This window comes from Bos mutus, chromosome 3, assembly GCF_027580195.1.
Source record: "Bos mutus isolate GX-2022 chromosome 3, NWIPB_WYAK_1.1, whole genome shotgun sequence".
NCBI classification, from domain to species: Eukaryota; Metazoa; Chordata; class Mammalia; order Artiodactyla; family Bovidae; genus Bos; species Bos mutus.
The window spans coordinates 1059715-1073562 of NC_091619.1; the positions used below are offsets into that span (position 1 = coordinate 1059715).

Sequence of the window (13848 nt, forward strand, 5' to 3'; positions counted from 1 at the left end):
TTGAGTGCCCTGAGGAATAAATAGAAGTTAGCTTAAAGTCTTCAGTGCCCCAGATTCTGGTCCTAGGTGGTCTCCACCTCACTGTGGCCCCTTTCCCCTCTGCCTTCTGTTGGGCTCTGCTGCCGCCTCGCCTCCACATTGCCCTGTGCCCTCAGCTGCCACATGGCTTGTGTGGCTCCACATGGCTCAGTGCTGCACAGCCATGGGCTGTGAGGAAACTGCCCTGGAGAGTTTGGGCTGGGTGCTAGGAGGGAGTCGGGCTCAGAACAGTGGTGGCAGGTCCTTAAAACTGAAGAGTAAGGCCATTTTACATTTCAAGAAAAAGCCACCTGTATTTACTGGAGGTTGAGGAAGTGGGAGCCAGGAGCCCTCAGGCTGGATAAAGTCGGCCTTGCAAAGAGGTTGGTGATGGAGCTGCCCACATGCCATGTCTGAGATGTGAGATGGAGGTGGTGATTCCTTCACCACCCCAGTCTTCTGAGGCTTCACAGTGGAGAGAATGCAAACCTTGGACTCAGAGGGTCCGGCTGTACCCCTGCCTTACTTTGAAATCTTGAGCAAGTGACTTCACTTTTTTGGGCCTGTTTTCTAACTATGAAAGAAGATGAATGAGAATGTCTTCCTCTCTTCTCAGGAGGAGTTGGGGGAATGTGACCAAAACCACTTTGTAAGCTATAAAGTGTTGCTGCTGCTGCTGCTAAGTTGCTTCAGTCGTGTCCGACTCCGTGTGACCCCATAGACAGCAGCCCATCAGGCTCCCCGTCCCTGGGATTCTCCGGGCAAGAACACTGTAGTGGGTGTTACTTAGGTGTTAATTCTTATTAACAGGAAAGTGCGGTTCTCCTCAGGTCACATTTGTATGGTTGTCTTCTAGATCCATCTTATTTGGACTGAGCTTTAATTAAATCAGGAGACCCAGAAAACTCTAAGGAACTTGATCTTGCTCAGTCACCGGCCCTTTCTGATCCAAGTCAAGCATATATATATATTTGGCACACAGTCAAAAAGACTTACATATCTATATACATAGATCTATATATATCTATATATATACATATACATATGTATACATATATCTCTCTCTATATATACATAGATCTATCTATCTATATATATCATGCATGTGTGTTAAGTCACTTCAGTTGTGTTCACTCTTTACAACCCCATGGACTATATAGCCTGTCAGGCTTCTCTGTCCATGGGATTCTCCAGGAAAGAATACTGGAGTGGGTTGCCATGCCCTTCTCCAGGGGATATTCGCAAACCAGGGATGGAACCCGTGCCTCTTATGTCACCTGCATTGGCAGGCGGGTTATTTACCACTAGCGTCACCTGGATTTACCTATTTGGCTTTTCCTAAGATATAAAATTATTAAAGAGCTTATAGCACCTCAGACTTCACAAAGATTCTTTACATCATTCTCCTTCGAGCCTCATAATCCTATGAGATGGTTATGCTTTTTTCTTCTTTACTGATGAGGAAACGGGCTCACTTATACAGGGAATTAGTGGCCAGGTGAGTCCAGCAATCCATTTTATGACTCCTAGCATTTGTTTTCATTGACATTAAGACAGGCTTATGGAGCCAGCGGTGACAAGTTGGGGACTTTGGGAAGGTCATGTACACATTGCTATATTTATAATCTATAACCAACAAAGAGCTACTGTATAGAACATGGAACTCTGCTTAATGTTAGGTACCAGCCTGGATGGGAGGGGAACTTGGGGGAGAATGGATACATGCATATGTGTGGCTCAGTCCCTTCGCTGTTCACCTGAAACTGTCTCAACATTGTTAATCGGGTATACCCCAACAACATGTTTTGGATGTTAGATAAATAAATAAAACGCAAAAAAAAAAAAAAAAAAAAAAGAGGATGGGGACTGGGGAGGTAATACGACTTTTGAAACCTTTACTTGAAAACAGATCACTGGGACTCTTCAGGGTTGTTTCAAATATCATCCAAAGGGTTTATCATCCCTGTTGCCAAGTCAGCTGCCATTACTGGTGTTGGAGAATGTCACAGAGGTTTCAGGGGCTTCCCTTGTGGCTCAGCTGATAAAGAATCTGCATGCAATGCGAGAGACCTGGGTTTGACCTCTGGGTTGGGAAGATCCCCTGGAGAAGGGAAAGGCTACCCACTCCAGTATTCTAACTTGGAGAATTCCATGCATGGACTGTGTAGTCCATGGGGTCCCAGGGTTGGGCATGACTGAGCAACTATGACTTTTCTGGCAGGTCAGCTCCCCTTACTAGTTGTTGGAGGAATGTCACAGAGGTTTCAGGGAGATGCTCTCTGAAGGGAGGCATTCTCTGAAGTAACTTTTTCTGCTCTGAAAGCACCAAGCTTATTTTTAGTCCTGAGTGGGCTCTGCTGTTCTACTTGTGGGGGCATGCTGCCCTCAGGTGGTGACAGCGGTGAACTGCAGATGCACAGAGGTTTCTGGGCCCTCGCTGTGGCACAAGGCAATCTGGTAGACTTGTCACTGTTTGCTGACCTTGGTATGGGGATCTGCCTCAGGCATGCAAGGGGACTTGGTGCCTGCAGACACTGGCTTCCAGTAGCATAGCATCTTCATACTCCACTATGCTTCATCCCCCAGACTCTAGGGTCTCTGAAGTGAAACTGTGGAAGTGTTAGTCATGTCCGACTCTTTGCGACCCCCTGGAGCCCACGAGGCTCCACTCTCCATGGAATTCTCCTAGCAAGAATATAGAAGTGGGTAGCTATTTCCTTCTTCAGGGGATCTTCCTGACCCAGGGATCGAATGTGGGTCTCCCACATCGCAGGCAGGTTCTTTACCTTCCCAGGGAAAGCCAAGAACAGATCTGAGGGGAGGTTGGAGAGGCCATTGTTCAAGAAACACAATACCAGGAGACCTTGAGCAGTTGTTTTGCATTTTATCTGGAATAACTTTTTAAAGTCTTAAACTATGCTGTGAGATAATATGCCCATTTTGCAGATAAGGAAATGAAGACCTAGAGAGTTTAAATTCCTACTTCTCAAACTTTTTAGTTTCATTATCCTCTTACACTTTTAAGAAGTATGGAGAACCCCAAGGAACTTTTCCTTATGTAGGTTATATTTATCCATGTTTGCAATATTAGAAATTAACACTGAACTTTAACAAGAACTTATTGATTCATATAAAATAACAACAAACTTATGTGTTAACACAGATAAATTCTAGAAAGGAGGAAGAAGAGTACTGTTTCACAGTTTTGCAAATCTCTCTAACTCTTGACTTACTAGAAGACATGTCATGTACCCTTTCAAAAACTCATGAGGGAATGAGAATGAAAAAAAAATAAGAATTTACTGTTTCTATGAAAATAGTTTCAATCTTTCAATTTCCTGAAAAGGTCTTGGGGGAGCCCCAGGGATCCCAGGATCATACTTTGAGAGCCACTGGCTTAAATAATTTGCCTGTGGATGCATAGCTAGTGTGAAGTGGTGAAACTAAGATTTCACCCTACACTTGTCTGATCTTACCTGCTCTGGCTTCTCTTCCACACTCACTCTTTCCCTCACTTCCCCTCTGGGCATCAGGGGCCTCTTCTGTAAAATGACAGTGGGGTTCTGGATGGCCTAAGGCCCTTCTGACGCTGACGCTTGATGGTTCAGTCCAGATGGTGGCAGCTCTGATTCCCAGGCTGCAGCTGGTTTAGGAATCCCCAGTGTTTGAGCTTCAGTCAGCTGGAACAGTTAGAGCACCTAATGGACTGGAGAAAGAGCAGTGGGAGGGGATGGGAGGCCTACTCCCACCCACATATCCTCCTGAAAAGACAGCTCTGAGAGTTTAAACTTTTCCAAGGAAACAGACGTCTCACCCCACCCCCAGCTTGTAGCATCATCTGTTTCAGGCCCTGACACAGTCACTCAGCTCTCAGGGCCAGGAGAATGGGGAGAGGCAGAGGTCCTCACCTCTATGGCCTGCTTTTAGACCAAGTCCTAGGATGTACCTCTCTGGATTCCACTCTCCCTTAAAAACTATTGAGCAGAGAAAGGTTTACAAAAGGGCATTTCAGGTGGAAGGAATAGAATGAGCAAAGTCACAAAAACAGGAAAGTACCAGAAATTTCATAGAGTTTTGTCCCTCAGCTGGCATTTTTACTGGTCTTCCCACTCAGTCTCTCCTCCCATTTGCCTGATGCATTGACTATGTCAGAGTAATCTTGTTTAATGCTTATTTCACTTGTCATTCCCCTTGTCAAACATCTTCACTGGGTCCCCTTTAGTTGAAATCCAGCACTCTCATCTGGCATTCAAGGCCCTTTCCCACTGACTGGTACTCTATTCTAGACCTGATTTCCCGTTGCTTCCCTACATGCATTTTTTGGTCGACTCACCATTCCTTATGTCTATCACATGCTCCTTCCCACTCCTAAATCCAAGCCATATATTTTCCTAACAATTCTACTGCTTCAGGGAGCCCCTCGCCCCTGATTGATTTAGCCCACCGGGGTTCCCCAGACTTCAGAATGCTTAAAGCATTCCATTAGTACCCCATCCCTGGCCTTTCTCAGAACCCTCCTGGCACTGTGATTGAGGAAGCCCTCAGTCATAACTGGCTCAGAAACTCCCTGCAGAAGGGAGCAATGTCTTATCTTTTTCCACTACCTTTCCCCTCTGGTTCCTATTACCCACAAGGAAAGATTGATGGCAGGAGAAGAAGGGGGTGACAGAGAATGAGATGGTTGGATGGCATCATCGACAATAGACATGAGTTTGAGCAAATTCTGGGAGACAGTGAATGACAGGGAACCCTGGCGTGCTGCAGTCCACGGGGTCGCAAAGAGTTGGACATGACTGAGCTACAGAACACCATGACCTCCTACACTATGCACTATGGTGGTTGGTATTTGTTGACTTCATCCCTACACGTGCAGGACCTGGAGTTGCAGACAGACCTCTCTGAAGGTGCTGGGGAGAAGCCAGAGGAGGTGACAACAGAGGAAGATGCAGGGCACAATATCAACTCATGCCAGTGGCAATTTGGAGCAAAGAGACTTCTGATAGGGAAAGAAGAGATGCCTCCGAGCAGGAGATGTCTTATTCCTCAATGAATGCAGAAGGTAGCAGGGAGAGGAAAGATAATCTGGCCCTGCTGTGAGACACTGGATAGAGAATTAGCCTGTTTAGGAGTTGAGCCTTACTCAACTTCCCACCTGTGGGCATAACGTCCTTTTCATAGTGTAGTTAAGCAGAAGAGAGAAACTGCTAAGAGCCAGCACATAATTGATGCTAAAAAATTATGAAATCTCTAGCCCAGAAGATCTGGATAAGAGATTCCCATTATCATAAATAACCTGATTATCGTCTCTTAGGCACTAACTTTCCAACTCTCATAGGGTAAAGGAGCGAGGCTCGCCCAGCCTAGGGGTTGCCGCAGGGGCCAGGTTTGCTGACTCTCTGCTGCCATCAGGTGGCCATAAGCTCACAATGCAGTCCGATTGATTTGTCTGCATGTATCCAAATTCGGATAAAGCGGAAGAGATTTGGGTGCGTGAGAAGTTTGGGGAGGAGATCCTGGAGGGCAGAAGAAAATGGGAGGAGGGTGACTTCGAGTCTCTGGGGAGCATGGAGTGACCTGGCCCAGGAGTCTCGTAATCAGGCACAGCGCTGTTAATTCAAGGAACTTTAGAGGACTGAGCCATCCCCCTCACCATCATCCTGACTAGTATTGCCCACAGAGGTGTGGTGAGATCCCGTCCCACAAACTTTTCCAGCTCCATACGGTTCCGTGGTCGTGCTCCAGAATCACCGTCTTTCTAGCCCATTCTTACAACAGGCCTGCTGATACAGGCCTTTGCATGTGCTGACCTCTGTCTAGAAGGCCGTGCCCCTCCGCCCACATCCGTCAGCGTCTAACTTTCGCTAGCTCCTCAGTTCTTAGCTCAGCTGGGAGTGACTTCCTCGGGTAAACCTTCCCCAGGCCACGTCAGTTTCCTTTGATACACACTCTCACAAAGCCATTTCTCTTCGGAGCACTGTTCTCAGTTGATAATGAAGCGTTCATCCCTGTGAGTAGTTGGTTAACATCCATCCGGCACTGCTGTGTAGGCTCTCCTATCCCGAGCTCCCAGGTCTGGAGCCTGATACACGTCAAGAGCTTAGTAACCCTCTGCTGGATGAATAAAGGCATTGCGGGATAGGAGAGAAAGATCTGGAGGCAGTGAGGAGTGGAGAGGATCTTTCTGCCAACTCTGAGGCATGACTGACCTTTCGCGGACTGTCCCTGCCCCAAAAAGAGGTGCGTAAGAACCCCACGCACCTCATTTCCCACTCCACTCCATCCTACCTCACCCCCCACCTACTTCCCAAGCAGGCAAGGTGGACTAAGAAAAAGTTTGACAGTCGTCTTGAAGGGAAGGTTCGCCGCCTCCATATAGGGTCCGCTTTACCAGAGGGGAGAGGGATACGGCTTCCTTGGCCATGAGGCCTTAGGTCCTCTTGTGGGCCACCTGTAATCAGTCTCTGCTGAAGCTGGTCAACCCCCAAAACACACACCACCACTGCCAGGCACTGGAGGAAGCAGGTGTGAGGGAGGCGCATGTGGGCTCCCCTTGGGTCTGATAGCATAGTGACCTCTCCTCAGCAACGAGTGAGCAAGCTCCTTCATTTCTATGGGTTAAAGTGAAAGGGAATGAATGACCCATGGTTTGAGATCCAAAGTACACAACCCAGAAAGCGGGGGTTGTGTACTCAAGCCTAATTTTCTGAGGGTTTGGATTTTTAAAACATTGTGCTTTAATTTATATTTCATTTGCAAAGGAAGTTAATGTGTTCCAAATTCAGAAAAGATTCTTAAAAATCAAACAAAAGTATGGCTTTAGAATATGCTATTTTAAAAATTTGCCAACCCACAAAGTTGGAGGATGGGGAAGAAAAGAGATAAAGCACTTGGTGCTTCAAATTGTTTTTTTTTGAGAGGAAATACTCTTTATTCCCAGAATTAGGTGAGGAGGAGGGAGAATTTTACCTAGAATTCAGGGTAGGTGAGCCTTTCAAGGATCTTCTGGAACTGAGCTTCCACTATGGCTTTATTGTAGAGTTTGAGATGCTATGAGTTTCCAATAATTTCAATATCCCAGAGACACATATCCAATTTTAAAAATTTGGGCTTTGTAAGTGATTGTTAATCTTCCATTTTTCCTTTTCATCTGTTAATGCAAAAATCAAAAGCCATTTATAATTTCAGTCTGGAAAGATCCACGGAGAGAAGACATTTAAACTCAGGAGTTGGAGAACACAAAGAGCAGCAGAATGAATGTGAATTATAGCAGAAGTGGGTCATAGAGGAGGCGGCCAAGGGGAGCATCTGGCAGGGGGGATGCAGTGCCCGAAGCAGTTCTTCTTTCCCATGCTCTACCTTTAAGACAGCTTCTAAGTGGTCCGCCTCTTGGCCTCCAGGTCTTCACCTCAGTGGAGTCTCCACCAAGAACCATAGGTCTTCAAGCCAGCAGTGTCGCCTCCTTTCTTTGGTCCGGTTCTCTGTTTTTGTTGCCTTTGTCTCTGGTTACCTTCCAGACTAGGATAAGTAATGTGACCAGAGTCATCAGGAGTGCAAAGAAGAAGAGGACTTTGACCAGGTAAGCAGGATCAGATAAGGTTGTGGTTAGTGTATGCTTGTCCCATAAGAAGGCTGGAAGCTGTGGGGAAGACATAGGTTTCTCAAAGACAGCTGAGATATGTGGTAGAAACAGACTGCCCACACGACCAAGAAAACATGAGGAGAATTGGTCTTGCCCTTTGTAAGAGCTTAGGAACGAGTGTCAAACGGTTGAACTTGTTGCTCACATGGGGCCATTTTCCTTTCGATGTAACTGAACAGGCAGATCAGTTTGCTCAGCAAGGTTGAACAACTGCTTTCAAAGCAAGCACAGAACTGACATGTAGTTCAGCTGGCAAGACTTCTGAGTGGTAGGCGGGGCTTCTGAGGCTTTGTGATGTCACTTGAGGATAAGGTGAGGGTCTGACTGAAGGTTCCTGTCCAGAACGCTTTGTTCTCTGGGCACCACCTCCCTTCATGTCTGGCCTCCAGAGTGAAATGGGAGCTCCCTAAGTGCCTGTGAAGTTGCCCCTTCAATCCTCTTTTATTTAAAAAGTTTTCATTTTGAAATTATTTTAGATACATAGGGATTTACGAAGATAATACAGAGAGGTTCCATGTGTCTTTCACCCAGTGTTCCCCAGGGTCCCCCAGTGGCTAATCTTGCGTAACTATTGTACAAAATCAAAACCAGTAAATGGACTTAGAAACCAATGTGTGCCTATAGTATATGTGTGCATATAGTATATGTATAGGCATTTTACCATGCAAGTAGATTCAACCCTGAAATCAAGATACAGAATGATTCTATCATCATGGAGATCCACTGGTGTTCATATTGTCAGTTGGAGATAAGTGTAGAAAACTCACCTCCCTTTAAGTCCCTTTACCACCTCCATTTACAATATAATTTTATTAAATATTTCTTCTACATTCTTTGAAATTAACATTTAGATAGTGTTATACTTTTCACTTTAATTTTCAAACGTAATTTAGAAAACACAAGAGGAAAAGGAAACTATTATTTTTACCCAAATTACTCCTTTTGGATAATTGACTCAACTTGGGTAATTTATATTGTTTGGTCTTCAAGTTCATTTGTTCATTGATTCTTTTCCTCCTTCCCTTCCATTCTGCTGTTAAGCTTATCCATTGAGTTTTTAATTTTGGCGATTATATTTTCTAGTTCTAAAATCTCCATTTGGTTCTTCTTTATATCTTCAGTTATTTCACTGAGATTTTCTATTTTAAAATTGTTTGTTGAGATATTTTTGTGATTCTTCAAAATCCTTGTCAGATTATTTCAATATCTGCATCATGTTGGTTTGGGCCTCTGCCAATTGTCTTTTAAAATTTAAGATGAGATTTTCTTGGTTCTTGGTATGATTTATGATCTTGGTTGCCTGCTGGACGTTTTTGGTGTAATGAGACTCCGGATTGTGTTTAAATCTTCTGTTTTAGCAGGGTTCCTCTGACATCATGCTAGTTGTGGGTAAGGGGCATCACCTCACGAACACTGGGCAGGAATGAATGTCCAGGTTCTCCACTCAGACCCGTTTGTTCACCCAGAAGAGAGGGGAGAGGTCACTCCTTATTGCAGGGTGGATGTGGGATTTCACACTGGCCAGGCGGCCTCCTCTGACACCCTGGCAGAGAGGGGGAGGGGTGTCTTATTACTTCCTAAGGGGGAGCTCACTACCTCTGGGCAGGAATGAAAGCCCAGGCTCCCCACTCTCCTCTGATACTGCTCTGAGGAGGGATGGGGTGTGGGGAAGGGTACCTCATTATGGCCGGAGCCTAGGGTCTCCACCTCCCTGTAGGGTTGGAGATGGGACCATGATTTTTTTCCATGGTGTTTGGCTGGAGTAAGGCAGTGAGTGTCCAAAGGTTTTCTGTCTTGCTGAATTGCGTTTTTCCTTGTCCTTTGGCAAGCAGGCTTTGCTTGGGACTTCATTTTTACAGTGCCTGTTGACATTTCCAGGTTGTTTTCTAGCATCCAGTCCAAGATATATACGAGGCAAGAAAACCCAGGAACTCTTGTTATGTCAATCTTTGGGTTCCAAGAGCCCTCGCTAGTCTGCCACCTTCTTCCCACCTTTCAGATCTTCCTACGTTGGTTTTATGTAAAGTGTCCAGGATTTCCAGCTGTGCTTAGCAGGAAGAATAGGGAGAATTGAATTTACTCCAAGTGCATCTACCCTATCCTGGTCTAGAACCTCTTGATGCTTATACCAAGATTCAGGCAGGTGATGGTAGAATGGGTACCAAAGGATGTGGAGGGCAAAGACAAAGGCTGGAGTCCAACCCTGGCACCTTCCAGCGTGGGTGACCTTGGTTAGAGCACTTACTCTTTCTCACCCTCCATTTTCTCATTGGAAATGAAATTATAGTGATAATAACAAATTTACAGGTTTTTATGGGATTGCAATGAGCTGACAAATGCATAATAACTTTTCAAACCATAAAATTTCATACAGATGGAAGTTATTTTAAATATGAACTAGGAAGGAAGGGAAGTGAGGAAGGAGGTGTTTAGAGAATGTAAGGCAGTTAAAATTTTCTCAAGTTCATTATCTCAACTCCTATAAACTTGAAAAGATCTATATATGAATTATCCCCCTTCCCCCAAGATATCTATGTTGATCACTTGGAACATGTGAATGCTACTGTATATGGCAAAAGATGTGATTTAATTAAGGATACTGAGAGGAATTTATACTGGATTATCCAAGTGGAAAGACAGAGCAGAGAAAGAAGCAGACACAAGCCTAGGAACAAACCGAGAAAAGACAAGGGATGCATTCTCATCTAGGGCCTCTGGAGGGAGCACGGTATTGACAATACCTTGATTTCAGCCTTATAGCCTCCAGAACTGTGAGAGAATAACTTTCTGTTGTTTTAAGTTTGTGGTAATTTATTACAACAACTCCAGGAAACTAAGACAGGAACCTTACGGGTCATCTACTCCAATGCCTTCATCTAATAGGTGAGGAAAATGAGGCATGATAAAGGAAAGTGACCAAAGTCACACAGAATCTGCCTGCGGATGTAGGAGATGCAAGACAGCGGGTTGGATCCCTGGGTCAGAAAGATATCCTGGAGTAGAAAATAACACCCCACTCGTATTCTTGCCTGGAAAATTCCATAGACAGAGGAGCCTGGAGGCCAGTTTGAGCTCCTTTCAGTAACTCCAGAGGAAATAGTCCATGGGGCTGCAAAGAGTCGGACGGGACTGAGCAACTGAGCAACTATAAACAAGGTCACACAGTTATTGGCACAATAAGGACTGGAATTCTGGTCTCTCTTCTCCTAGTCCACCACAGCTAGTGGCTTGTGTCTTTTTAAAAGAAGTTAATCTTCTTTATTGAGGTATAATTCACGTACCATACAATTTACCCATTTAAAGTATATAGTTCATGGGTGTTCCCTGGTGGCCTAGTGGTTAGGATTCTGGGATTTCACTGCTCTGGCCTGGGTTCAACCCCTGGTTGGGGAACTGAGATACCACAAGTCGTGTGGCACAGCCAAAAAAAATAAACATACGGTTCAAATTTTTTTTTTTTTTGTAGATTCATGGGATTGTTCAAACATCATCACAATTTGATTTGAGAATATTTTCATCCCTCCTGAAAGAAATTCTGTATCCATTAGCATTCTTGCCCATGTCTGTTATCCTTCCTTGATTCAGGTATATTGGTCTTATCTCCCCAATCAGACTAGATTTCTCCGTCTCTTATCTTTTATACTCTTTTCTCCTTCTCTAGGCTGATGCTTTTTTGGGGTTGTGGTTTGATTGCTGACACTAACTCACTTCAGATGAGGTGCTGAGGAGTCTTTGGCGAAGCTCTGGACCTGGCAGTTTCTTTTATGTTCCCCGGTTATGTTGCTGACTTGTAGGAAATGACCGATCAATTCATCATTCTCTGAACCGACAGCCAAAGATAAGCAGGTTGAATTGTCCTTCATGTATTTTTGGAGAGGTAGGGCCCAGAAATGAGTCACAAAAGCCAGACAGTTTGAGCTCCTTCCAGGATTTCCAGGGGAAATTCCACTGTGTCACCCACTACAGTGTTGAGGAAGACTGGCCGGGCCACCATCTGATGACCTGAATGGTGACGTGTGGAAGCCTAAGGGGAAAAAAGAAGCAGAGTGTGGTATTGGGGAAACACTTTCTCCACATTCCTGATGTTTTCTCTCCTAGGACAGAAGCCTTTTACTGACACTCCTGGCATCTCTCTACTCAGCTTTCACTCCGTTTCTCCAGGTGCAGGGAGCAGCCACCTGGATCTGCTCCTTTCCATACATTTCAGAGAGGCACACCCCCACAAGTCAGAAATCTACAGTTTTCCATGGATAATTATGATGGGGTGGTGAGTCATCTAATTTTATTAATATAGGAGTTTCCTGGAGGCCTGCTGGTTAGAACTCCGTGTTTTCAATGCTGTTGCCCAGGTTCAGTCTCCCGTCAGGGAACTGAGATCTGAAAAGCCATGCAGCACAAGTAAAAAAAAAAAAAAAACAGCTTCATGTTAGGAAGCCCACGGTGGCTGCACACCTAAGCCATATCTTCCAGTATGGTCTTTATCCGTTTTAAAGGTGAGCGTTGCCATCTGCCTCATTTTTCTGTCTCACTGGTCCAGAACTTGGGTGGAGAAGAGAGACCCTTTTATGTATACAGGTGGGGAAAAGGGAGGTGTTATGCACTGACCACTTAGATCCTAACACATGTGTCTTCCATGAATTCTGGAGGTCCTGAGCTGTGATGGTGAATTTTCTGTGTCAGCTTGACTAGGCTAAGGGATGCCTGTATGTGTGTGTGCATCTCAGTGGCTCAGTCATGTTTAACTCTTGGAGGCCCCATGGACTGTAGCCCACCAGGCCTCTGTCCATGGAATTTTTCAGACAAGAATACTGGAACAAGTCGCCATTTTCTATTCCAAGGGATCTTCCCAACCCAGGGATGAAACCGTGTCCCCTGTGGCACTTGCAGTCGGCTGGAGGATTCTTTAGGATGCCTAAAACTGGAAGTCATTCAGTTGTGTCCGACTCTTTGTGACCCCATGGACTGGAATTTTCCAGGCTAGAATACTGGAGTGGGTAGCCTTTCCCTTCTCCAAGGGATCTTCCCAACTCAGGGATCAAACCCAGGTCTCTTGCATTGTGGGCAGATTTTTTATCAGCTGAGCCATCCTGGAAGCCCATGAACACTGAAGTGGGTAGCCTATCCCTTCTCCAGGGAATCTTCCTGACTCAGGAATCGAACTGGGGTCTCCTGCATTGCAGGCAGATTCTTTACCAACTGAGCTATCAGGGAAGCCTCTTAGGATGCCTAGATAAAAGTAAACAATTTTTCTGAGGAAGTCTGTGAGGGTGTTTCCAGAAAAGATTAAGATTTGAATGGGTAGACTAAATAAAGAAGATTGCTGTCACCAATGCAGGTGGACGCATCCAAGCCACTGAGGGTCTGGAAAGAACAAAAAGGTGAAGGGAGAGAGAATTTACTCAGTTTAAGTTGGGGCATCAATCTTCACCTGTCTGTGGTCATCAGTGCTTCTAGTTCTCAGGTTTTTGGACTTGGGCTGCATGAAACCGCCAGCTTCCCTGGATTAAATCCATCCAGCTTGCAGATGGCAGATCAACAGACTTCTTGGCTTCTGTCATCCAGTGAACCAATTCCTATAGCACACGCACTCACACACACACAGACACACACACTCCTGCTGGTTCTGTTTCTCTGGACACCCCTGACTACTATATGAATCTTTTCACCTAGATGACGGTAACAGAATCTCAAGAGCTTCCCAGCTTCCAGAGCCTCTCCTACCCTGTTTACAGAGAGCATTTAGTTTAAATTTTTTATGCAGAGCATTTAGCTTAAATTTCTAATATGAAAGACAGGAAATTAAAGTCACTGAGCCTCTGTTAAGACACTATCCTTGGTGCTTTGATGTGTTATTTTATTTAAAACAATAACTCTGAGAGACAGTAATAGCAATAATTTATTGTATTATTTCTTTACGTAGCTTCTGGGCTAAGTGCTTTACCTGTATGATCTGGCTTCATCCTCTCAGGCAACTGAAGCGCAAAGAGATTGTGTAATTTACTCAAGGTCATGCAGAAATTAATTCCAGAACCAGGCATTTAAACAAAACAAAACAAAACAAAACAAAACCCCAACATAGTGTTTCTTTTTTTAAAATTCCAAGTCTCTTTCTATTGTAGTGCTGTTATTACATCTTTTAGAATCCTAGGGAAATTCTTACTTTATCTTGTATCGGTGTTAACGTGGGACTT

General features: G+C 44.8%; 1 protein-coding gene across 1 annotated transcript; it reads right to left on the minus strand.

Annotated features, from left to right (window-relative positions):
• Positions 1–7456: 7456 nt before the first annotated feature.
• On the minus strand, positions 7457–7669 carry SMIM42 (small integral membrane protein 42). Its single transcript, XM_070368708.1, has one exon. It carries the CDS (start codon positions 7667–7669, stop codon positions 7457–7459), a length of 213 nt encoding a protein of 70 aa, XP_070224809.1.
• Between the last annotated feature and the right edge of the window lie 6179 nt (positions 7670–13848).

Excerpts from the sequence above, each read along its gene's own strand:
- SMIM42 (XM_070368708.1), bottom strand. The coding sequence starts at position 7,669 with ATGTCTTCCCCACAGCTTCCAGCCTTCTTATGGGACAAGCATACACTA.